General features: G+C 43.0%; 1 protein-coding gene and 1 long non-coding RNA gene across 3 annotated transcripts in view; one reads left to right on the top strand and one right to left on the bottom strand.

The window, feature by feature from the left end:
- Positions 1–21,194, bottom strand: part of stk17al (serine/threonine kinase 17a like) — a 30,679-nt gene extending 9,485 nt beyond the window's left edge. The window contains exons 1-2 of one of the 2 annotated variants that reach the window (XM_086184883.1): positions 21,142–21,194; positions 605–817 (exon numbers count right to left, since the gene is read on the bottom strand). In XM_086184883.1, coding sequence (XP_086041009.1) covers positions 605–817; positions 21,142–21,179 — 251 coding nt within the window. In that variant the 5' untranslated portion in view covers positions 21,180–21,194. Of the gene's footprint in view, positions 1–604; positions 818–4,094; positions 4,434–21,141 lie in introns of those variants that run through there. The other variant, XM_086184882.1, reaches the window with a different exon arrangement.
- Positions 4,604–9,139, top strand: LOC147244920 (uncharacterized). Its single transcript, XR_015109935.1, has 3 exons — positions 4,604–4,620; positions 5,192–5,255; positions 8,660–9,139. It is a non-coding gene; the product is annotated as an uncharacterized LOC147244920 (long non-coding RNA).
- Positions 21,195–26,781: the final 5,587 nt, after the last annotated feature.

Here is a 26,781-nt window from a genome sequence, read left to right as displayed (position 1 = left end):
CTGGTATTTAAAGCGAGTCCGACAGTCATTTAGCTACTGAGGTATTGAGGTTATATGAGACGAGCATACAACCGCAGAGAGAGAATTTCCTTTTAAGACAGCGTTGAGGGGACAATAATGCACAGCTATGTATTTCACGTGAGTGTGTGTATTTTCTCTTTTTTTATTCTGAGGTGAGAAAAACTTGAGGGACTTGCTCACCACACAGCTACAGTTTCTTCTAAACTGATCAGACAGACTAACTGTGAAAAACCTCCAGCAAGTACCGTCATTCTTGTAACGCGAATGCAGGATGTGACACGGCATGCAATTCTGATGTGCAGACTCCAGCACAAAGAAATTAAAAACACTGCATTGAATGAATATATTAGGCAGTTCTTGCAAAGCTGGTTTGGGTCCCTAACATCCCTCAGACTCTACAAAAATGTGCAGTGATGGAAAGTTAGCTGCAAAAATGAGGGAGGTTGAAGGACAATTTAGACTTCCACAGCCACTTTTATCTCTAATGGGAAGAGCAAATTGAAACTGTGTGCGTGTCTCTTTTCTCTGCAATGACTTTTTAAATCTCTTTTTGTCATTTCTTCAAAAGCGTCTATCGTCTTACCATTCCAGCACGAGGATGATCTCGGTGTTGGTTTCGTAGACCTCGTGCAGTGCTACCACATAGGGGTTTGCTTTGGCTGATTCAAGCACAGCGATCTCGTTCAAGATGTCCATGCGGCAGTCCTCGCCCTTCCGTCGCTTTCTCAGGAACTTGGCAGCGTACTGCTTCCCCGTTGCCTTCTCAATGCACTTCTTCACCACCGCAAACTTTCCCCTGGGAAAAAAAAAGTGAGGGGAGAGAGTGAGAGGGTGATTAGTGAGGAGGCAGAATAATCGCGACCACATTTCTGGCTATTTGAGCATATTTGGTCAGAGACAGTTCAGTTCTCTATCCAACAGGGGCCACTGGATCATATTTAGGTCATTGAAACGGCAGCAGCAGAGGGCTAAAATTACTGGACAAACCAAAGAAAGTGAAACTGCCATGAGGTGAAACCTTGATTACAGTGTAGGACATTTGGAAAAGCCCGCCGGCAGACCACATGAGCAACAATGTGGGCGAGGTTTAAGAACATTCAGAGATAAGAAGAGTAAGTGGCATCATTTAAAAACACTGACGCTGCTATTGACCACTGATATGCTCATCTGCGATGTCACCAGGCTTTTTCTTCAAGAGGGTCTGACAAGAGGCAGATAAGGTTGACAGTTTTGGCAAAGGCAGCTGTAGAGCAGGCCTGATAAGGCTGACATACGGTCAAGCAAACACAAAGAGAAGTAACATCTTTGTATCTGGTATCTCTTCTACACTCACAAGCATTTCATTTTCTTCATATACACACGCACTGATTCATTAGAGGTGTTAAAGGTCAGCTGTGACTGTGGGCAGGATGTCCGACATGTGCAGAATTGCACCTCTGTGTCATGATGACCACAACCACGAGCCGTCCCTAATGAGACCGCGTCCACTTCCCTTTCTCCACAGCTGACAGCAGCGGGGACAAATGGGATTGTATTGACGCCTCCAGCCAGACCCTCAACCAGAGCCTGCTTCTTCTTTGACAGTTGTACAAAAGCTGGTAACACAGAAGCCTCGAGACCAGGACCACCCACCTGATTGGGGTTGGGTAGGCCAGGCAAAGGGGGTCACTGCTGCTGTACATTCAGGCTGGAGCCTTAAAATGGACACTGCAGCCACTGCATTTATATAAAGCAAACTGATGTTGCCATTTTTATGAGCTACGAGGCAGAAAGCTGAAGAAAAGCGGCGTGAAAAGATGATTGAACTGTGCAGAATCTGAATGAAGCGAGTCAGAGAGGTCCAGTCAGCATGGTGCCAGTCATTTTCCCACACAGCATTACTCCAAGCCCTTTGTGCTGTGGACCAAAAACAGCAACTGCTCTGGCCGGAGCCTGGTTCTGTTTTGGCTACCACCCAGGCACTGGAAGCCCCGTTCCGTCTGTTTTGCCATTTCCCAGTCTCACAGAATGGTGACGACTCATTGTTCAGAAAGAAATGCAAAACCCGTCACAGCCTTTTCATCCTTAATTAGCCAAGTTCAGAGCAACTCACTGTGGGCTGGGAACTACATATGGGCTGAAAAGAAGTGACCGCTGGCCACGGAAAGGAGCAACAAGAAGTCTTTTGAAAGGCTGACAGCAGGTCAAAGGTTACTCGACACAGCCATCTTCCATATTCACGCTGTTGGCAGATGCAAGGCCCTTTAATGTAATAATAACGTCATATAAATTTGGTTTCTTATTGCATTTAGACACATAGCTGACCCAGTTAACAGCGCAAACGCTCAGCCAAACTCCGACCACCACTAATGAGTGTTTTCTTAAAAATCCTGCGTGGATCCACAAATGCAATTATGCAGATCAGATAGCTCATTTGCAGGGTTATCCACAGTGGAATTTCCCTGAAACTGGTCTGTCATCAATCATCAACTTTATTGTGCCACTTTATTTTTTATCCTTCCTCTCTCCTCTTCCTCTCGCATACTGAAGATGGTGATAATTTGATTGAGAAAACTGGTTTCCTGGGGAGTCTGCTACTGACTCATATCTTAGGTGTAATGGGAAATGATAGCTTTCATTTGCCTGTTTCACAGACAGACATTCACACCACTTCCTCTTCCTGTTTTCAACATCATATTTTGTCTAAAGTTCTGCAGGGGACCAAATGCTCATAACTCAAGAGCTTAATGGCCTGCACCAACCTGAAAAGTGCTGAAAGATTACAATTTCTGGCATCAGCACCAGCTCTAATATGGTCAACATCCCGCCAATGTACAAACGATAAATCTGATCCCCTGGAATGCAGCTCTACACACTGGCCTGCTTAATACGATTATGAGGCCTGATTTCAGGTTGATGTTGGGTCAAAGACGTGGCAATGAAGACTATGAGGCTCAGGTATTAAGAGGCTGCTCTGTCCTGCACTTCATTTACAGCCTCCAGCCAACAACACTACCCCCCCCCCCCCCAACACACACACACAGCTCCTGGCTGCTGTCCCAGGATATCCCAGGGTGTCTTGACAAGGAAAACTGGCTGCTACCAAGTCTTTATTTAGCCAGTTACTAACTCTGCAGAGATGCAAACTTATACTGTGGCAGCCGCAGATGCAAAATTGGTTATTTGGGCTGCTGTCCAAATAAAGGGTCCGGGATGTGGAGGAACTAATGCATCTCAATAGTAAATCGTCATGTGGAAAGTCATTAATGTCCTTTATAAAAGGGGAAAAACCTGCCTAAAGACCACTGGAATGTGCACATCAGTCCCACTTATTAAGTGTAATGCATTAAATGGATTTAGATGAGGAGAGAGAGATAAGATGATAGATAGCATATTTAATGCTGCATCTAACAGACATGAAAACTAAGAAAATACATCATAAATCCACAGCACACCCAGTCTCCAAAAGTTGTGTCCCCCCCCCCCCCCTTTAGCTGTATATTGTCACTTTAAATAATAATCGAAGCATGACAACACTACCAGACACAAGTGGACATCAGCAGAAACCCAAACAAAGACTGAGCTTAAAAAAAAAACACTGATGTTATCAGGATAGCAACGAAATGTCGTTAGAGCTCTTTTTATGTGTGTGATGTGCATCTCGTCACCGCAGTCACACAGGACCGGCAGAGCAAAGGTTCAACCGCCGTCTCCATCCATCAGAAACTCTCTGCATTCTTCACGCACAACTCGTGAAACTCCGACTCACGTTTATAATCCAAAGAAAGCAAAAATCAGACGCAGCCAACAAGGCGCACAAGAAGCGCATTACCATTACGCATTCCGGATGCCAGTGTCCGAATCCATCAGCGGCTTTCTCCCCCATCGAGATGGAATGCGAGATTGGAAATGTTCAATCAACACGCTCCCAGTTAACACGTGCACAGAGTAAATCTAATATGATTAGCGGATTTTAAACAAGATTATCGAGATTATGTTGCGTAAATCCTGCACAGCAAACAAAGTCAGCATCAAGTGAATGAAACAAACACTTTTTTATTTCTGTCTTTTTTTTCTTTTCTTTTTTTTTTTACCTGCCCAGTTCTTTTCCCACCAACTCGTAATTGGCTGTGAACGGGTCTCCTCTTATCCTCGTGTGGATTTTTGTCAGCATTCCGTTCTTGTTCATCTTTGTTGAATTTAACATTGAAGCCGTGCTTGAAATGAGAGAATCCATCCACATTTAAAAAAAAAACAAACAAAAACAAACCAAAAAAAATAGAGCAAAAACTGCGACGAACTTTCTAATCGGTTCAGGTCAAGACTCGCATTCTAAATGGCTCGTTTGGAGCCCAGCTGTGTGAAAGCACCGGGAGATAATCCAGGTTGAAGAGGACGATACCCGGTTGCCGTGAGGTGTGTGAGACAGACGGTGCGCTGAATTGGTTTGAGCGCTACTACACATTCCTGATAATAAACGCCTCCGTTTAGCTCCACCCCCTTGCGGTGACACTCGGGGGTAAGAGCCAATCAATTCGTAGCAATACACAAAGGAGGAAGGACTCAAGGTGCAGTCAGCTGGCAGTGTTGCGTTCCAGTGCCAGGAGCTTATCGGAGCAGGTAAACAAACAGGTTTAACCTTAGTTCTAGTGAATGATTATTGTGGTGGCTCCAAGATATAAAATGATTAAGATACATACGTGACCACATACGTGGTCAAACCACAGTGTACTTTATCCCCTCATAATTTAAGGCTGTTTGTTGCATTTTTAAAGAGCTGTCAGTCTGAACTAAACGTATTCCAAAGACGGATTTATGGCACTTGAAACTACATTGCCTCATATTTTTATGTAAATTAACAACTCTAACATTGAAACCCTCGAAAAACCTGTTCTCATAAAGCTCATTAAGCTCACAGCCACCAAGGAAAGCTTTGCATTTCAAAGCACATGGAGTTATATGCAACATTCCCATGCTACTGAGACGGTGTAAGGTTCATGTTCTTGCTTTGACAAAGGTACCTACTTCTGGTTAGCCATCTGCTAATGTGAATGTGTATAAATAATTTCATCATGGGGCTCTTCTGGACTTTCCAAATGTTTTCAGACCAAATGGATCATATTCTGATCGTGTAATTTCTTATTTGTCGAGGGCTGTGTGAGGCAGGGAATAATAATCCACTGTTTTACAGCCACAACCGTCAAGTTAACATGGGCTGCGGCTGAACCGTGATGTCATGTTCAACGCTTTAAATGGTAACTGGACCTCAGGTTTGTTTTTGTGTTTGATTGGCCCGTGCTTTCTCATGTTTTAAACTGCAAATGACGTACAGCATCTACAAACCCACCATGTTCACATCCTTTTAGAAATGCACACACACTCACATGTGCTCGCAAACATTCGAGGCATGCAGGTTGCCATCATCGCTGTGTGTTGTGTTGTGCTGTTGCTCAGGGATAGGCGCTGCCACAGGTGAGGCTTGGCTTTTTCTCACACTGCCTTAGTGACAAATCTGAAGCTCCCCTCAGGCCACAGAAGCATTCCACATAGGGTTTCTTCTATCTCAACTGTGGGAGAGTTGCTGCTAATTGAACCTGTCTGTTGTTAAGGAAGAATTCAAAACATCCCAATTAGACGAGTCATCATCAGGCATGCACAGCCGAGGTCACTCAGCAGGAAGGCAGGGTTGATACAGGCCTATAAGTGCTCCAGGTTTCTGTTTTCTGGAATATAAAACCCAACATCAGCCTGTAGCCAGGATAATGAAACTAAAGGAGGAAATGAGGAAGTGGGATTGGTATTTATGGCCTGCAGAGTTGACCAATGTGACAATGACCTGGACTCCATGGGAAATGTGTCACCTAGACTCTAGGGGACTTGTTGAAACTAAAGCCATGAAGCCGTCATGCTGTTAGAAAGGCCAGGGCCCGGACTTGCCCCGAGGACAAAACACACACACACACACACACACACACGCTATTCATGTATTCGTGCGCATTCCCTGGCCCTCTACTCCAATGTTAACCATCACCTCTGAATGGCTTACTCTAAAATCTGTGGTCTATTTTTTATACAAGGGTGCGGGGGCTTGGTCTGATGTAAATCTCAGTATCTGGGGGTGTATACAGAGGGCCTGTGTACACGATGTATGCAATTGTGCATTTGCTGGTGAGCACAAAGGGATCCGAGATGGATGTAGCTGTTAGCTTATACAAAAATGGAGGAGCTAAACAAATGCAAAGCCCTAAACTTGACCCTTAATCTAACCTGAGCCCTGAAACTCTTCAGCTTCAAACAGCTACAGCGTTTGCTTGAGTCACTTCGGGTACTTGCAGTTATTTCCTGGAGACAACCAGGCCACGACTCGCCTTACCACAGCTGCTAACAGAAATCTGTGTATCCCCCAATGGGGGGGCTCGAACAGGGAAAATGATGCGAGACCAGTGTGAGACGTTGGCTGCTGACAGACTCATGTTCCCTCATCTCCATCCAAAGTTGCGTCGGGCAATTAATGACATTTTTTATTATTCCATCTAATCAACTGACATATCAGTGATTTAAATCACTATGTTTTTTTTGATTGTATAAAAGGTTATTTAATAAAATGTTTCAGGGCATTCGTCATCTTTACAGCAGTGACATAGTTATCCTGGAGGAAGAGATAGACTGATTCTGGCCTGTATGTTATATCATTCTAAATGAAGAGTTGAGTATTTGTGCTGCCTCTAGGGTGAAAGGAAAAAGGATGACATCTCCTTCTGTACTAGTTTTATGGCCCACAGCTTAGTGCGTATCTGGTGGTTGGTCACATGCCCTACATAGCTGTTATCTAGCACACAGTGCAGGATTGTCCCATCTTACCATACCAAAGCTAATTTTGTTGCCACAAACAGCAACTGATGTAAAAGAGACCTATTGAGAGTGGACATTCCTCAAGCCCCGCTGAGTTGTTAGTGTCCAGGAACACGGTTACATAACCTGTCACGCCTCTTCAAATTTTACCTGAAGTCCTGGCAGGCCCACACTCCAAATCCTTGACCCTCTTTCTCGGTCTGCCTTCCCATTAAACTAGGGGTCAAAGGTCAGATGAACCACATCAGTGAGCCAGCTCTACCTGGCCTCGCAGCCCTAATGAAAGCACATACCAGCTAGCCATTTAGCTAACATAAATATGTGAAGTTCAGCTGTGACCTGAAGAGCACCACGGAACAAATAGTCCCAGTCTTGTTCTTGACAAGAGGCTCACTCATAGATCTCCCCCCATAAAACAGCCAAGATATGGATCTAATTGACGTAGAACAGGGTTTTAATCGCAGTTTAATAAGTGCAAAGGTGTGTGATCATGCTTCAACCGTTGCCTGATTTGGTTTTTATATCCTATTGGAGATATGCGGCTGTAAACTGGCATCCATACCAGTCCAATGAAAAGTACCATCTCTCCTCTGTGTCATTTGGTATCACACCTGCATGATGGATGGATATTCAATGGTGCACCTAGAAAAGCTGCCTCAAGAGCAGGTGGAGGTAAGAGCTTTTTGGGGTGCAGAGCAAGCACCCATCACAAGATCAGGGTCAGTGTACACTATTAAGCTCTCTTATGACACCCTAAGGTAAATGTGTCAGACAGACAGACAGACAGACAGTCTTTTGTTCACAATTCAAAGACATCCTGCCTGTCCTCTGGTTTTTGTCACCCATGGCCGTGGGTGTGTAAAAAGAGGAGCGGCTCTCATTATGTAAGCACTCTCCCTCCTGAGACTGTTAAAGGTTTGTTGCTGGTCTGCAGGACTCTACCACGAATCAGTGCTGTTATGCTAAGATCACTTGGTATGATAGCATCCCAGACCTTTCCTCTCTGTTTGAACAACCACAATGACACGCATCCACCCAACGCTGATTAAAATGAGGAGGCATGAATGAGGAAGTAAGACATTATCAGGCACCTTCCTCTGTGAGGTGGAGGACGATGTTTCTTGCTTTCACTCATAGAATTTCCCTATTTTGCAGTCTCTGAAGCTTCACACACAACATTTCATGAGAATAAAAAAAGCTACAAAACTTTTTGACTCTTAGGAAATTTACCTTGTTAACCAGGTCATAAAGACTTCAACCGCAAAATCCTAGAGCCTGATTGCTTGCTGTGTAACATCTCTGTGTATGGTTTTAAATTATAAACCATAATTTACGCCAAAAGAAGATTCCATGTAGTGAATAGGTTCAAGTTGGGAGGGCCACTTGTTGATCTCACCTCAGTCATTCCTTTTCTTCTTTGGTTGCTTCAGCTTTCTACATCTGATACGGTCTGATACGTCATGTGATGTGCAACTGGTATTGAGAGAGCAGCTGATGTTCTTGTGCTGCTCAATCCTCATTTGGTGGATAAGATAGTGGCACTGTTGTAAAGAGGCAGAGCATGATGTCATCCTTTCATTTACTCTATACATCATTTCGTGCAGTGGTGTAATGATGACGAGGCCCGAGTCGCACGCTGGTGTGATCTCCGCTCCGTTTGTGGTGACCTCAGTCTGAAAGGAGCAGCAAAGGTCTCACACCCCATAAAATTAAACAGCCCAATAGCGCCGGTTGATTTAGATGCTCAGCACACCACTCACACTTAAACCCCCTCGTCTCTCTCTCTCTCTCTCTCTCTCTCTCCTAGCACCACATCGACTAATGCGGGCAACAATGAGGACAAAACTCCTCTGTGGCCTTACATAGAAGGATCAGGGGGTTCCCAAACATTGGCGCTGGATGACTCTCGCCTCTAGACTGCAGGGTGACGTACGGAGCTGACGCTCGAACAGTATTAAAAGATAAGTTCCTAATCCTTTTGGCTGCAGGGGGAAAAAAAGGAAGGAGGGACAAAAATAAGACATCAGAAGAGAGCTGAGATCACATTTCCTTGTTCATCGTCTAAAGACAGCGCATGGCAAACAGGCCTGGAGAGAAAGTGGCGTGTGGCTTCTCTGAGTATCCTCAGCACGAGTTTCTCTTCAGGTTTCATGATGAACTAACAGGGCGCTGCAGCTTCAAAAATAAGCTTTCAGTTAGCACCCTGCACCCTGTGGTCTCAAGACAGTAAGTTGAACATGTTTGTAACTCCTCTCGATCCCCTCAGAGTCTCATTTATCAAATGCCTTCCCCCCGACACCTTGGGTGCTGCACTCAGAAACAGCCAGTCACCTTCATTGTGAACTAATATTTTCAAAGGGGTGCCTGTTATGGAAGTTAATCAGATTTGACTAACTGGTTTTGGTTCATCTCCCCTGACCGGTGAGCCTACAGGGGAAAAACTGGCTTGACGTTTTGGATAATTGCAACAGATCAGGAACCACTGGGTAAAGACAAAGAAATGCATTGGGAACGCTTGTGTTTAAAGTGCAGACACACTCATTCCAGTGGAAAACTTGAGTAAGATATCTTTTTTTTTTCTTTTTTGCAGAAATTCTGTCAGTAGCAGCAGCTGATTTGCTAAAGCTCACACTGTGTGGGCTGCTGAACAACAGATAGCAGCACGCGAAGAGAGGGATGAGAACAGGGTACGAAGATGAAAGCTTTACCCAAGCAGAGAGACGTTTTGCCACATCCTGCTCACTTTCTGGCAGCGCATGATGTCCCAGACCACAGGAATTCATAACGATAGCTGTATGCACGTCTGCTGCACACTGTTTGCACGTAAAAGCAGTGATTGTGGTAAAGTGCGTATTTCCTTCAGACAAAAGAGAAAAACATTTGCCTAAAGATGCAGCTCACAGGTGGCTGAAGAAGTGCATTCTGTGTTAAGAGCCATTTTCCACTGGGAAAACAAACGCTAACGCTTGCTAGCTTCTTGTTTTTTTCTGCAGGGTAAAAGATTCCTGCAGGAGATGCGGGTATTTATCAGTCCTGGCTCCGATCTGTATTGATGTAAACACAAAACCAGCCTGAATGCAGTAATTTGTGGCGAGTTAATGTGTGATTGGTGAGTTTTTCTCATATCAGCCATAAGTACAAACGTATCAAATAGTAACACCATCACTAATGTCCACGCTGCTTTCAGTGACAACAAATGTGACCACTAGAAATATCTTTCAAATCAGGAAGTCAACAAATCTATTCACGGCTCAAAAGCAGTTTGCTTTTTCTCACGGGTACACTGAGGTTTAAAACTGGTGTGTCTGCCAGCATGTACAGCTGCAAAAGGGAAACAGTGATTGTGTGACAAAAGCCTAGCACAGAATAAAAGGTATTGGATCATCGTTTCATCTTTTAGAACAAAGTATACCACAGAAATGCAACGGCTGACTTAATCGACAAGAATGTTCCAAAATCCCAAACAAAACGTGCCTGGATTGGCCAAAAGAAAATAAAGTAAAAGAGAAATGCTGATTTAGATATTACACCACCCTAAAGGCAGTTGGGGTGTGGGCACCAACAGATGCAGCCAGGCTTAATCATGGGCAGACACACAGAGCAGACAGACCAACTTAGAAAATGAAAGGGTTTTCTCAGCTGTTGCAATGGGCTGCTTCTGTCTCCGCTCTCCTCCGGCCCCTCCTCACACCCACATTACTGTCTCGTGAATCTAACAACATAAAGATTTCACCAGCCAGTTCACTGTACATGCTTTACATAGCCCTCACATTGCTCAGATAGTATCAGGTGGCATTCATTTTTCGGGGATTTAATAATAGACATTATCTCCTACCAGATGGAAAATAAATCGGATGAAGAGTACCGAGCAACTCGTGCACCCGTGGCCGTCCATCACAAGCTTATCTGTGAGGGTTGGCTGGCAAAACAAATGACTGTTGTCTCAGTTGGGTCTTGATAAAGTTGTAAAAATAGCAATTGGAGTCTGACAGTCATAAACATGTTTTTTTTTTCTTTTTCCCCTCCCAGCAAACCAGTTTGGTTTCTCACTCCTGTCTGAAATAAATGGACAACTAGTCAGCAAGACTTGGACAAATTTCAATGGCAAAGATGTGGAGGAGTGATAGAAGAAGACATGCCAGCGGGTTGAAGAAAGATGAGGAAATGGGGAAACAGATCCATTCGGAATGTCTGACTCAGGATCGAAATGGAAAAAATGTATTTTAACTGGCGACTGAATATGGGAGGTAGGACTTGAAGTATTATGGAATAGGATGGTGTTAGTCTAGCAGACAGGAATGCCAGTGACAGAAAAGACAAATCGTAAAGGGAAATCAAAACAATAGGAAACCTGACTGCTTAATAAAACCCCGTCCTAAATTACGTTGTGTAAATCTGACTTTAAGATACATACACAAGATGAATGGTTGTGAGGAAATTAGGCATTTGGGATTATTTCTCTTGTATTTGTTGTGGCAGGCTCTTGCCAGGGGGATTTCCGGATCATTTTTAAGTGGGTTTCTTTCACAAAAGAGTAAAGAAATATTCTCTAAGTAAATATTCCCTTGTTTTGAATGTCACTCAACCTCGGCGAAATGACTTGTTTCACTATTAGAATTTGATCCGTTTGGTGTGGTTATTTTTGGAAGGTCTGGAGGAGTCAAACAAATAAGTTTCTTATGCATATTCAAGTTGGCCGAGGGCAGACTCTCTGCCGTGGCAGAGGTTACTGTTAAGTCTGTAAACGGTGGCTAAAACTGATGCATTTGGTCTGACGATTTGTGGAAGTTTAGAAGAGCTAAATGATTTATGATTTGTCCACATTCCTGCTAGCAGATGCTAACAGGAGCTAGCCATCCTGGCCGATGTAAGTTTCTGCTATTGGCCATCCTCCCAGAGAGATTTCAATATTTGTTGTGTGCACTAATTTAGCATTTAAATGTAATAGAAGTTCATTTGTATGAAAAAGTGCTGCCACTGTAGCTTTAATTGACACCTTGCATCTACAAGTACCAAATCGAAGTGGCACTGCAGGTGACTGTGTTCCACCCCACGTCCTGCTGCTCGGTAACAGCCCAGTGACTCCAGTAACAGCAGGTAGATGTGGCCATATGTCACTTAAGGCATGGCAGGGTTCAAAGATCAGCTTGGTACTAATGATTACCTGCTCAAGCGTGCCGCTTCGGTTCCCTGTTGGGACGTAGCCGTGGCAACAGTGCAACATGCTGCTGCATTAAAACGCAGCACACTTCCTGTTAACACAGTGAGCTCAGAGACAAGAATATTCACAAAATAAAATCTTGTTAAACAATCGCATGACTTCAACACCTAACCAGGCTTTAGATTGTTGCTTCAGATAACAAATTTATCATTGAGAGCCCTTTAAAGCACCAGAGGAGATGTATTAAAGAGGTCAGCCTCGGCCATATTTTCATCCCGGCTTAAGGCCACCGGGGAGAGCTTTTGTGGTTCGGGTTTATGTGAAGGTCTGAACTTCAAAAGGGGTGAAAGACAGGCAAGAACCATTACATATCTCATTAAATGCCTAACAGTAAAACATTTGTGAGGTGAAAATAACACAAGATAGGTCTCAGGAACTGAAAGATTTCCCAAATATGTCCTACTGCTGCATAATAATTCAACCAGTTTACACAGATTCTTGCATGATTGGTGCTTGCCTCTTTCCGTGTTTGTGTTGATGTTTTGTGTTTAAAATCAGTGGTCAGCTTGCTCTTTCACTGTGTGGCCCTTTGTGTTTTGGCACATTTACTGAGGTGAATAAAGGTTGGGGTCAAAGGTCAGGCAGCGGTGGAAAACCCTCTTTCATGCTGCAACTGTCAGCTAATCATCCATTCTTACGGTAAACACATGCAAAGACCCTTGTTATGTGCTTAACTCATCATAATGTACAGCAGGCACATTCAATTTTACACTCATTTCATTATTTGTTATTTTTTTTAGCTCTTCTTTGTGTTTCTATCGTCTTTAGATGTGTAATAATCCTGAATATAACTCTGGTTAGACTGATCTAGGTGTATTCTACATTGTGAAATTTTAAAGTAACGTAATTTACAGATTTTTTTTAATGACATTGTTCATTCTTTTGGCCACGATTGGTGAGCGTATTGAAAATTGTAACAACTAAAACCTGAAGATTTCATTAGTTAATCCATGCTTTCAACGGATGAACGATCAAACGACCAAAAATATTAATAAACCAGATTTAGTTGTACGTATTTTTGTATAATTATAAACTGTTTTTCCTAAAAATAGCTTCTTTTTTTTCTGCAAATGAATTTCATGTCCTTTTTATGCTCCGAAGAGGTGAAATGATGATTAAGTGGGCGACAGAAATCATTCAGCCCTTCTTTTAATGCGGCGTCTCTTCGTGGCCTCTGTAAATTCACAGAGCAGCTCAAGACAACCATGAACTTAAAGGAGAATCTGTTCACTCCTTGTCCCCCATAATTCTATATTCTGCTCCCTCTGTCTTTAGTCTGTTACCCCTACCAGACCCCCCATGGAGACACCAAGTGCCTGTACTAGTTAGCACACAAATACCCCACAACTTTGACTTACAACTCACGTCAACAGCCAGTTATTCATGTGTCTCTCTGCCTCTGTTTATTACCCTTCTCAACTTTTCAGCAGATTCAGTCACAAATCGGACCCACAGCCTCTAATTAATCATCTCTAAAATTGCTTTACCCCAACAATATAATGTTCCACAGGAAGGCATTTGTTTTTGGCTTCCCTGTGATAGAAGTGAACATTTTTGTTTTACAGTCCCACGAAGGGTTTTAAATGCAATTTTGAGCTGAACTGGTGGCAAAAAGAAGTCAAATAAATCGGCCTTTAAATAATTTGTTAAGTGTCAGGGTAGTGTGAAACTCCTTGTTCGGGCTGAATGGAAACATAAAACACTCTGGCAGGGATTCAGATTCAGTTAGACCGAGAACCGCCCCCCCAGCCCTCCAGAGTCTGTGGCCACGCTGCGGGTGAATCCTCGTTCTGAAGGAAGCTCTGTCCCCGACAGGACCGCCTCTGAGTCAAAACCCCAGACCACCACACATAAAGGCAAGGCTTAGCACCATCTGTTAGGTTTAATCTTCACAATCAATTCCAATGATTTTTCTGTATAAATGCTTTGTCTCGCTTGATTTGTCTTTCCAAGTGGAAAACAAAGTTCCGATTTATAATGAGGATCAAATCTTCATCCTCATTCATGTATTTATTATAAAAAGAGCCTCTTGTGTTAACAGGAGAATCATTCTTTTGTCTGTCCTCCTCATCTATTAAGTGGACTGTCTGTGAGGAGACGGGACCGTCGTCTCTCTTTCTGCAGTGGGGTTATTCGGTCCTGTGGGCCATAACTCTGAGCTGAGTGAGCGTGTTTCTCACACCCCTCACTCCAGCTGGGGGACAGGAAACAACACTGTCTGCCACTGCAGCTGTTTGACTGTTGAGTCTCGTGAGCGTCGCGATGGCAATGTGTATGGGCAGCAAGAATGCAGCACCCAGATGATGGATCTCGAGGAATCCCCCTGCTGACGCAAGGCCGGGCAAGAGGAATCTGCTGCCACTCCCCTGCTAAGTCAAGACAGAGTCGGGACAAATAAATCCCTTTTTATTGACGTCGTCAAATTCTGGTGCTCGCAGAAACTTTTAATCCGCTTTAGCAACTATTTCTACCAGTTGGACTGAGCAGGCTCTTGTTCTCATAACAGGGCTTCCCATTCTTATGCTTGATCACACACTTTCACCATGTGCTATCTATATTCAAACACCCTTAGGTGAGCATGAGACACATTGTGCTTTAAACTTCTTTTCCAGTGGTGGAAGAAGAAGAAGTACACAGCTATGATCCCCCTCCAGTCACAAATGTGCTTTTCTTCTTGTTCCCACAGCTGAATGTTTAATATTAGCTGTGTAGAAGGAGGAGTTGTGAGGCCATGAAGCCGACCAGTCACAGATGTGTCGCCAAGATGAGAAGTTCCATTTTTTGGGAGGCGCACATCAGGGTATGTCACAGGCCTTACGTGTTGAGATTCCTCAGACTCATGAATACTTGAGACCTTTTTATTCTTCTTAAGTCCAAAGTAATATAATCATTTCTCAGCTGCTTTACATCCCTTTGCCATCAGGATTGTTACCCTCAGCTGCACAAGTCCTGAAGGAAGTACGACGCCAAGTTTACACATGTAAATGTTTAGAAATCCTTCAATACGAAACGATATGAAATGGAAATTACTTGCAAAGCCCCTCTTCTCATTTATGTTAGGTAATCAAGCTAAATTTTTCGAAACAAAAACTGAACTTTTGCTTGGCTTTGGGAAGCCCGGTGACAGCGTGATAGCTAAAACAAGCTAACAGGCTACAAGTTGAAATGACAGGCTTTTGCTATACATGCCAGTGTTGCAGCTAAATGTCCCTTGTCTCTAGGTGCAGACAAAAAGACAAAAAGAGCTTGTCACAAGCTAATGAACGAGCATTTGATCACCCTTCAGGGGCTTACTCTGAGTACTACATGAAGTTACAGACATTAGACGTCCGTTTGTGGAAACGAGGCATAAAATATCCTTTATTTTGAGACCAATGCCCCTCACTCCTGCCCTCCATGACTGCTTCACCGCATGCCATCAGGATTGTGTATTTATTTGCAAGTACAACAAGCAGGAGTTTGGGTTTATTTCAGGAGCCATTAGATTTGTGACTGTAGCCACACTACAAGAAACCACTGATGACATCTCGCACTCTGATTCCTCTTCCGCTTTTGTTTGCCAGATGACCAGCTGTAGACTGGCCACTGCTGTTCACATGTGAACACTTCAATGTTTTTTTCCTGACATCAGGTTTTTATTATAGATTTATTTGAAATGAGTAAATGATTTGTATATGCTCACTTCTTCGCCAAGGCGGTCACCTCAGACTGCTCCATCAGAGCGTTTAGAATTGACTCAAATAAAACTGAACTGAACGAAGCTGCGTAAAGCCAAAGAGCAGCCGGGTTCTTGAAAGGCATTTCTCCTATTATCATTACTAGGATCAGTGACTAACTGAGGAACGCTCGACTTTTAAAGATGTTATCATCAGTCGAGTATATTGTTAGGCCAAGTCTACATTTTGCAGGAGTATAAGGTTGCCTAAAGATGATTTTTACGATCACACAGTGTTTACTTCCTTTCCCTAAAAAAGAAAAAAAACCAAACCTGTGCCGTGCAAATCCTATGAAACTGAAACCTCCTCAAATGCAGCTTGACATGTCTCTCCTGTAAGAGTTTTCCAGCAACTTTGATGTAAATTCACCTTTGTCTCCAGTTGTGTTAATGAAAAGACCAGCATATGTCAACTGCAGTAAGTGATCCGCAGCGCTGATCAAAGCCCCTGGAGACTGATCAGTCACATGATCCGGCCTGGCTGAGACTCACACAAGCCAAGGCGGTCCTGAATTAAATAAACTCTTAGCTCACTAAAGAAGAAGAGGGGGGGGGGAGGCACACATGTTCAACAGCTGGTTTATCAGAATCAAACAAGCAGTGTTTGTTCTGCGAGATTACATCCTGATACCATCAGCTGAAGAACGAGGTGGTAAAAAGATTTACTTACACAAATGGTATTTACTGTAGGTCACAGGGGCCCTGGAGGGTGCGATTAACTTTCAGTAAAAGTGATAATTTGTGATACTTAATTTCGGTTGTGCGGGCTGTGAAAAATCCCATTTGGCTACAGTTTTGCTTTTCAACTTGAAAATCTCCTGACCCTCTAATCAATGCAAAAACCATAGTTTCTCGACGCCATTTCTGCCTGCAACTTCAATTTTGAATTTCATTTGAATTTGTATGTGTTCCCTGGGCTTTACGCTTCTTAAAATTTCTTTGACATTCCACAGACATCCTGAAAGTCCATTCGAACCTGTAAAACTCACGGCTGCCCCCGCTCAGCGTTCACTATCAACCTGCTGCATCACCTCCACTCACCTTCCGATTCAAATTTTTCAATGTATTTTTCTTTGTATCTTATTTTCATTCATTCATTTTGCACTTAATAAATTCCGTAATAACCAACAATCATTCAGTTGAATGTATAAATTTTACAGGTGGAGACAAGAAACACCAATGGGCTTATAACTGTAAAAAGACCCCTCCCCCCCCCAAAAAAGACAAAGGTATTTAGTTTCGTGTCCTGATTGCCCCAGAATTTTAAATTGATGGAACTTGAGAAGACATATTGAGGAAATTTCGTAAGAAAAGTTTATCTCAATGACTCAAAATGACCTCAATTTGTCTTCTCAAGTTCCATCAACTTAAAATTCTGGGGCAAATGGGACACTAACTTTTTTTTTTTTATTCCCCCCAAAATGTATTACAATGCACAAGTTTTCTTACCTAAACTAAAGCAATTACAGGGAGTCTAATCCACACACGGGGGATAAAAGATAAACAGAATGTGTAATTTGGTGTTTGTTCTCTCTGGAATTTAAAACGCAGCAATTTCAAAGTCAAACACTGCCCAATTAATTGGCCTCTTCAACTCTGAAAACAACAACTTTTTTTTTTGGTCTCTCTCAGAGAAAGTTATTTATCATCAGTTTTCACTCCAAATAAACAGGGAGTTTATTCATTTACACAACCTCCTACTCTGAGCTAAGGTTGCACATCCCAAACATTTCCCAAGGACCATCTGGGTCTTATCGCATCTCAACATCACTTCCTTCACATAAAATGGTCAAGACCAGGAGCCAAACCCCTGCACTGTAATACGTGCTTATCACAAATCACTCCCTGTTCTGGCATGGTTGCAGCCCTGCAGTTCTTGCTAATGATGAATGAGACTTTCCACTGTCCTTGTCCTCTTTCACTAATGTTCTGAACGTACCCCAACACTGCTCTTTGTGAAAGCTAGTGCGCATTTCAAAGTGTGAGGAAAAAAGGGGGTCGCACTTGTCAGACAGCAAACGACTCTATTTCGTGGTTATGAGACGAAAAAGAGCAAAAGGTCAAAAAAATCTTGATATGGAGGTCCTCAGACACGGACAGAACCACTTTGCTATATCTGGGGCAAACTGGCAATTTATCATGTTACATAAGAACCTTTTTTTTTGTGGCCTATAATTTGTGTTTATAATGGAGACTTGTGGGGGCAGCAGCTATCAGGAGAAGGAGACCAGCCCAAAGTGATTATTATTGGCTACAGGTTATATAAGACGTTGTTTTCCGTGACATTCCCTAACCCAAGCGAATCAAATAAAAGAAAGACATGCTTGGCATCTTCATAGCGGGAATGTCGGGAATGCCGTGGCATGGCGGCCTATTATGGGCATTGTAGTGAGTTGAAGGGCCAGTTTCATTCTCAGTAAGATTCCATCTCCTCATAGTTTCACGCTCATCGTGAACTCACCTTCGCATTCCTTCCTGGTTCAAGGCTGCTTTTGCAAACGGTGACAGGATTAGTGCGTCTGAGAGAAAGGGTGGTGTTCATACCATCACAGTACATCAAAGAGAAGTACTACGAAAGAATGAAGGTATGGACGGTTGAGAAATTTCTCCATGTCCTTAAAAAAAACAAAAAGCAGGTGGGATGTTCTAGACCGGTATCGGTCTTTGAAGAGTTTAATTAAACAGAAAGACTCTCAGGAAGATTGCGGGATTAAACTGTTAATTACCTTTTAACTACTTGCAGAAGTATCTTATTAATTACTTTTAAACTCTGAAAGAAATGCTTTCTTCTCTATTACTTCTCGACTGTCGGCTCTTATAAGTACACAGGGTGGCACGTATTTTGAAACGGTTATGTCTTATAAATGCTGTTACATTGTATGCTTGGTTATAAATTGATGTCCATATTGATGGCCTTGCAAAAAAATAAATAAATGCACAAATACTTCATTACTGTTCTTAAGTAGTTTTTCAGGTATTTGAGCCTTACTTGCCTATTTATTTTTCTAGCTTTTATCTTGTGTGACCTTCATCTCGACACAAATATTTAAAAAAGAAAAGAAAAGGGAAAGCATGTCACTTTAGTTTTGACGTAATAAGAAAACACAGATGAGAGATTTGATGATGGAGGCAGATTGTCACTGTCCAACAGACAGTAGGTGGCGCTGATGCCGGTAAATTTTGGTTGCTGTTTGCCCAAAATAATGATAAGAAGTCTGCCAAACTTTAAGAGGCAAGAAGACACCGGTCACAATACTTGGTTGAAAAGAGAAGGACTTATGGACACGGAGACAAGTGCAGATGAAAGTGAACTGTTACTGAGCAGAACCCCCCCCCAGTACTTTATACTTTCGAGCATATCGAAGAGCAGGTACTTCTTTACATTTCCCCAAATAAATTGGTTAAAACAGAGCTTCCACTTCATGACTTTTTTTTTTACAGGAGTAGCTGTACTTCTACTAGTGATAAATGTGCTACTCCTGAAATGAGTTCAAAGTACCTTTGTTGTCAATATTAACTACAGAATTCTACTTAAAATAAACCAGGACCAAGTGATGTACTATTATTATGTTACAATTGCAACATCTGACAATGACATCAGTTGTTTTCTTGGAACTGAGCACATTTCACTCGATCACAATAGCAGTGAGCTTTATTCAGATGAATTGAAACACACAGGAAACTGAAGCAGGAAGTGGAATAGAAAAACAAAGTCCCCTAGGCATTTATACGACTAAAAATATACAAGCAGTTTTTATTGTAGGGCAAGGCTATCGATGTGTCATTGCAGCTTTTTAAATGTTACAGCAAACAAACCGTAGCAGATTCAGCCAATGAGAAAAGCTCACATTTGGACAAAAACAGTGACAGGCAGAACGAGGTATGTCAGAAATGAAGACAGGGGACATTTCTGTCTGATCGGGAGTGTGAGAAAAGTATTTGTTGAGGTAATAACACGGATTAGATCTCGACTGTGAGAGTGCGGAGGCTTGCGCCAAGAGCACATTACAAAAGGTGCAGAGGAAATATGATCTTTCAGTCAATTAGAGAACAAGAGAGAGTTAGGCAGCTTTGCATGCCACAGGTGCAGAACTTTAATTTCATTATGTTCTTCTTTGTATGAACCGAAGGTTTCAGCGATGAATATGCGACGTGGTACGGGATCGTTGTGCTCACGTTGTTCACGTACTAACGAATGTTCCACAGCAGGCTCCCTACATCAGGAGGGTTATGCAAGCTCATAAAATAGGTCAGGTATTCAGCAAAAAAACCCCAAAAGAGCAGCAGCATCGTGAGTACTGAGATGAACTCATATCAGAAGCAGACGCGGTCAACTTGCCAGTAACTGTCAGGGGGTGTCATCCCAGTGCAGCAGTCTCATCCTAACACCATTATTCAACCACCCCTCCCTGCATGCCAGGGATACAATAAATGTCACAGTGCGGAAAATCTATCAAAGAGATATTAAAGGCCTCGTGAAATGGGAGAGAGAGCGCTTTTTGTTTCAGCGTATTTACGTGTTTCCGTTAAAATCATGACCATAGGGAGGAACTCGGCACATATCTTCGCTTTTTTTTTTTTAAAAAATATGCCGCTAATGCTGAATCTGCATTTGGAACATGTGTTTTCAGTTTCACTGGACCTTTGTTCGTAAAAATCAATAATCCAATATGGCTGCCACAGGAAGTGAAAATGTCAGATCACACTCTTGAAATATCACTTCTTCTCAAATGAAACATCGACAGCGTTGAATAACTGTCTAAAATATGAGGCAAATCTATGAAAACCTAGAGACATTCAAGACTGTGTAAGAGTAAATACAGCTACGACAGAGGGATGGTTGGTGTGTTTTGGCGGATACACCAAGATGTCTGCAGGTGTAAGTTTGCATACCCTCACTGCTGAGCACGCAAGTCTTCTTTGTGTAAAACACTGTATGTGTTAGAGTCAGAGGAAGTGGCTTTGGTCTGCATTCGCACATGAGAACTCAGGAAGGAGCGTCAGGGTCATGCAGGGCCCTGCCAAATGACAAACCGACAGTTCTTGCAGTTGTGTGTTTATGTTTGTTGGAAGATGTGTAAAGGAAGTCTTGCCACTTGACTCTGTGCATGCTTACACAATGCATCATGTTGTGTCTACACAGTGTGTCCAGACCCAGCTGTAACCAGGTGGTGGTGGGTGGGGTGAGCCTTGGGTTTCATCATTATCTATGCGAGAATGTACATGAGCCGGCAATTCTCAGGTATTTGTGCAGAAACCATGAGACTGAGGTCGATGAGCAACAGATAAATCAAACATTTAAGTGAGCCCTGTGCCAAGTGAGAGTGCTTAAACACGCCTGGTGGGTACATACCGGCATGGATGAGTCACCTGCCCCAACGTACCACCCATCAATCCATGGTAACACAGGTGAGGCACTCGCGCATGAGTGCCTGGCATTCTCCAGCTGCTGCACCTCGGGCGAACGGACAGAGAGCCAAGAAATAAAAGTTACAACATGTGGAATGTGAGTCCAAACCGAACACTCACAAATCCAGCCTGGCAGTGCGAAAGGGATATGCATATTTTCTGTTCATTTATTTCACATTTGGAGCATACACTGTGCCATTTTCTCTCTTTGCAAGTGTATTTTCCGAAGCTCACCCATGAACCCAGTAACCTTGTGCTGATGAGATCTGTGCCTACACAATCAAAATTTTGCTGGTGAATATTATCTAACAAGCTACATCTCACAACAAAAGATGCCTCCGATTCATTGTTTAGATACGTTTGTGCCCGTCGATCCAACAAAAGTACCCACGATGCTGCATCTGGAGGAGGTATGTGTGGGATTGTGCTGCTTCGGCTGCCAAATTTCAATGTTTTGAGTTGAATGCACGAGACTTAAGCGCATTAAAAAAAAAAACAGAATAGAGAGGGAACAGGATGTCCCCAATGTAACAAAGAGAGAGAATCGAATCAAGACGAAGGGGACATTTCCCATGACACAGCCTCTGCTATTTACCCTGCTATTTCCTGGAGCTCTTAGGTTTTGTACACAAACTGGTTTTATGGAATTCCAATCCAGCAGGTCAAGCAGTGGCCCTGAGGGTTATAGCTGACGTTAAGGCTCGCGTCCAGTGGGCTGCCCGCCATCTAACCTTGCATCATCTCTTATATCAAAAACTCTGGGAAAATATACAAAATATGATTCTTTTATTTCCTTCACATGACCGGGACCTTCCTGGACCACCATGAAATGTCCTTTATATACTGATGAATGAATCTACACGCTTTGGTCCCGCTGCAGCTTCTGGGAGACTGACTGAACATACTTAGAAGCACAAATACAGGAACTAAGTATTTTAATCTAGATCTGCTAATGGAGTTTCATGAAGTTCAATTTTCCTTGATTTCCATGAAAAACAAATAACTGTGCACATGCCAATAAGGACATCGTCACTAAAACAAGTGGATATAAAAAAAAAAAGAGGGTAAAAAGGCAAAAAAGCAGCAACTAGAGAACAACACAAACAAGAAATCAAAATGCTTGGCTTTGGTTCTTGTGGTAGTAGGAAGCATTTGTTACACGCGTGTGTGTGTGCTTTTTTTGGGGGGGGGGGGGTTATAGTTAAGGAGAGGATATGGGGAGCACGAGTTAACCAAAAGAAGACAAAGGAATATACTGATAAATATGTAAGTGAAAGATATGTGGCCAACCAAAGTACTCACGATGCTGCATCTGGAGGAGGTGTGGTGGTGGTGGGGGGGGGGGGGGGGTGCTGGGAGTGGATCTGGAGTGGTCTGGACCAGAATGTTCGGGTCAGGTCAGGGCAGGGAATTTTATGCAAATGCTTTGGTTTCCTCTTTGTGCGGCTTAATTTCTGTGTGAAGGGCAATGCCTCTGCGCTGTTTAGTCCGTGCAAAAATCCTATCAAATCCAAGGTTTCAATCTAGTTTTTCGACTATAAATCATAAAGCATAACGTTCATTTTCTAGATTAGAATTCTCATCTGCCTCTGTGTGCATTATACAGAGTTCTTCATACTTTCCACACAACCTCTCTTGTTTCAGCCATGATGATTTTACCAGGAAGAAATGCATCTTTCCTCTATATGACCAACCGGCTCTGCTGAGTTAAACCATATTGTGTCAGAGGCACATTTCTCATCAGTCAGCAGTTATTGATGAAATTACATCTTCCTCATAGCTTTTTTTTTTTTTTTTAATCATCCTAGATTTTGATCTCTTTTGTTTCTCAGTTGACTTGTTGACTGAACTGATGACGCAATCCTACAACATCTAATGCCAGACTTCAAAACTGAACTCGTTACGTTTTATTCACACACGCCTGTGAGGAGCGAAACGCATCTTCCACGCAGCAGCGAAATAAGAGGAAACTCTTGAGGGCCACCAGAACTAATTTGACTCCAGGTAAAACATTCAGCAATTGCGAGAGCTGATAGACTGCAGACTGTGATGAATTCTCCACAGCTGAGGAGAAGGGTGCGGATTCGTGTTGAGAAGACAGACAAGAAGAAGTCACAGACGATGAGTAACACGGCCTCATCAGATGCAGACGCACAATCAAACCCATGGAGCCGAGATCAAAGCGGTTAAACTGTGGTTTGGTGAAGAGGGACAGGCAGGTAGAGATGAATCAGCTGGACGTAACGTGGCTGGGATGGCACGGGTAGCACCAGGAGTAGTTCTGCATCGTTACATCTGTTAATGTAGTGGATAAATATTTCTGACTTTAGTATAAAAGAGTGGATATCCAGTAGAGCGATGGAGGATAATGTGACCCACATACGCCACTGTGTGCTACATCTGAAAATAGTTGTAATGTATAATTTCATCATGTGAGAACTCAGAGGATTTGATCTTACAGGTTTAGAAAACTTTTTTTTTTTAAAGAACAGAAACTCTCTGAACCAGTACAGCCAGTACACTGAACAGTTGCAGCTTCTTAACAACTCAGCATTTGTGGATTCCACTTTCTTCCACCCCCCCCCCCCCCGCCGGAGGTTTAAAGTTCCAAAGGTGCAGAATTAGATAGTATAGAATAGCTCTGCTCCACCAGTAACCAGTCAAATGATCATGCAGCATTGCACAGATGCTACAGAAGCAACAAGAGGTGGATATTTAAAAACTATCAGGGTATTTTTTGAGAAATGAAAGTAGATTTTGAAAACAAGTCAGCATGCAGTCTTGAAAGTCCCACAAGATTAGATTTGCGCAAAAAAAACAGATGAAAATAGGATTCATAAATCCAAATTCAGAGATTTTCACAATATCAATCCATCCATTTTCTTCTGCTTATCCTGTTAGGGGGCATGCGTGGGGGGGGGGGGGTGCTGGAGCCTAGTGAAGTGGCTTTCAGGCGAGAGGAGGGGTTCACCCTGGACAGGTCGCCAGTCCATCACAGGGCCAACACATAGAGACAGACAACCATTCACACTCACAGTCACACCTACGGTCAATTTAGAGTATCAATCAGCCTCGTCCCCTCTTGATGTCTTTGGACTGTGGGAGGAAGCTGGAGTACCAGAGAGAACCCACACAGGAACAGGGAGAACATGCAGACTCCACACAGAGAGATCCTGTGATGGAGCCGGGACTCAAACCTGGAACCTTCTTGCTGTGAGGCGACAGTGCTGACCACTGCGCCGCCTGAAAATATCATGAATATTTGTAATGAATTTGTGTTATGATGGCACAGGCCTAAAGGAAACAATGACTTACTTCTTTTCAACTTATTTAGTTAAGCGGTGATCTTTCCTTTTTTGGTTTGAATCATAACAGGAGCTTCATGTTTCATGGATGGATGTTTTTACTCTCCTGCCATGAACCATGACAGCAGATACAAATATAGCATCCTGATCCTGAAATGCATGTCAGAAGGTATTGTTTAACATAAAACACATGGTCTTTCTTCCCTGGATGGTAAGCTTGTTTTAATATTGGAAATATTAGAAGGGAAATGCTTGATTTCCAAGTAAGTGCTAATAAAAGCTCTTGACTCAGTAGCTGAGAGGAAGAACAGCTGACTCAAATTGATGGACTCGAAACTTCTGATGGTTTGCACAGTCCAACAGCATTAGCTTCATTTCACATTATCAACTCAACTGAACTCCACCACGTTCACCCCTGCGCGTGTCGCGGCTCTTTTACTTCTGCTTGTCCCTCTCACATGAGACATCCCGTTGCTGCTCCTGAAGCTTCTCTACAGTACGATGACAAACCTCGCATTGTGTCAGAGGACATGCGCTCGCTAACATGTGTCTGGTCCTGAACACAAGGACCCAGTGTGACTCTCAGTCCTCTGCAGGGGGAAACACATGAATGGCCTGACACCAGGGAGCGACTTCTCATCCTGAAGCGATAGCAGATCCTTCTTTCACTGTTTTCACTGCGGTTACAGTCTAGAATCCATTACTGCTCCATCTCATCAATCCCCCTTTCTTGAGCAATAGCCTGGCTTGTTGCCTCAACCACTTCCAAAAAGAAAAAAAACCCTCTTGTTTTCCCCTCAAACGCACATCTGAACACATCCTCACTCTTGCCCTACTACTACTTCTCTGCTGTGACGTCAGTCTCGTCCAGGAGGTGTTTTTGAAGGCTTTCGCAGACCTCCGACCTGAGAGGAGGCCACACACGGACAAAATGTCCTTAAAGGCAAAAAAAAAAGTACCAATCAAAGGCAGTGATTTATTAACATGCAAATGATTACGAGTCTGAACAAGTGCAAGAATGGACATCTGAATATTGAGTCACAAGTGTGTTGGCAAAGGCAGCATGTTTGACATGCCAGAGGAGCATTGCAGTGTTCAAGTAGTAAAACATTGAGATGTGTTTCTGAGTGTGCCAACCAGGTCACAAGTTTGTCATCATGGGAGAGTTAATTGTATTTCAACTTAATTGCTGGGCAGAATATTTTCATAAAGCAGAATCCAAGAATTGACGACAAAAGTTCGCGCACAATCTCACCAAAAGGACTAAACCTTGCAGGACCTAAATGCCCAACGTGTTGCCCCTGATTCACTTACTTTATCGTAGTCAGTGTGGGTCTGTAGAAAAATGTGGCTGAGCTCTGGTGTGAGCTACGTGTGACCAGAAGCTGCTCTAATAAACGGACTCCGTCATGATTGAAGCAATTTAATGAGCTTGACTGTAACTATCATGGTTTTCCCCTCAAGATAAAACAATCTGAAAGTTCTTTGCCACCTTCTCCTCAGTATGTAGCATGTGGAACCGGATCGTTAAAAACTTAAACAAAATCGTAAATCCGAGATGGAAACGGGAAACCAGACAACAGGTCAACTGAAGGAACTAATGACAGAATGAGAAACAGGAGGGAGAGCCCTCCTCCGGGAGAACCTGAGAGCAAACGAGGAGCTGATTGGGTAAAATGAGCAGGGCAGAAAAAGACTGATTAATTGATAAGACGCAGGTGAGGTGAAGCACACAAACACAGGAAGTAAAGCAAAGAAAGACCCAATTTCAAAACAAAACAGGAAATAACAGGGTTAGACCACACATAAAACAGGGGAACGGACACTAATTAACAACAAATGACCCACTAGGAAGCACCATAAAGCAGCAAAAACCCAACAATGTTTCAGGTCAAGCAGTTCAAGATTGCTCAGAGTTGTAGATATTTGTAAGAGGTTCAAGGCCTGCTGTTATGTGTCCCCCCCCCCCTCCCCCCCCCCGACTCCGGGACAGCAGCCAAACTGATGCCATCTCAAGGGGAGGAACGCAACAAAATGACCGGAAATTCCTATTTGGTTTCAGCAAAAGGAGTTCTTTTAAATCAGGCGTCTGAAATGTTTTGTAAACAGTTCTTGCAACTCAGCAGCAGAATCAGAGCTTGAAAGAGGATTCAAATAATCGCTGAACACAAAATATCATCATTCCTCATGCAGCGTTTTACAGGACAAAAGTTTCATATTTAATGTTAAATGTACAACGGGGCATTTCTTCTACACCCTGAGCCCTTCTTTTATCTAAT

The sequence above is a fragment of the Aulostomus chinensis genome, chromosome 18 (assembly GCF_037954235.1).
Source record: "Aulostomus chinensis isolate RoL2024-O1b breed Wild chromosome 18, RoL_Achi_v1.0, whole genome shotgun sequence".
In the NCBI taxonomy this organism is placed as follows: Eukaryota; Metazoa; Chordata; class Actinopteri; order Syngnathiformes; family Aulostomidae; genus Aulostomus; species Aulostomus chinensis.
This window is presented reverse-complemented; position numbering and strand designations above follow the sequence as displayed.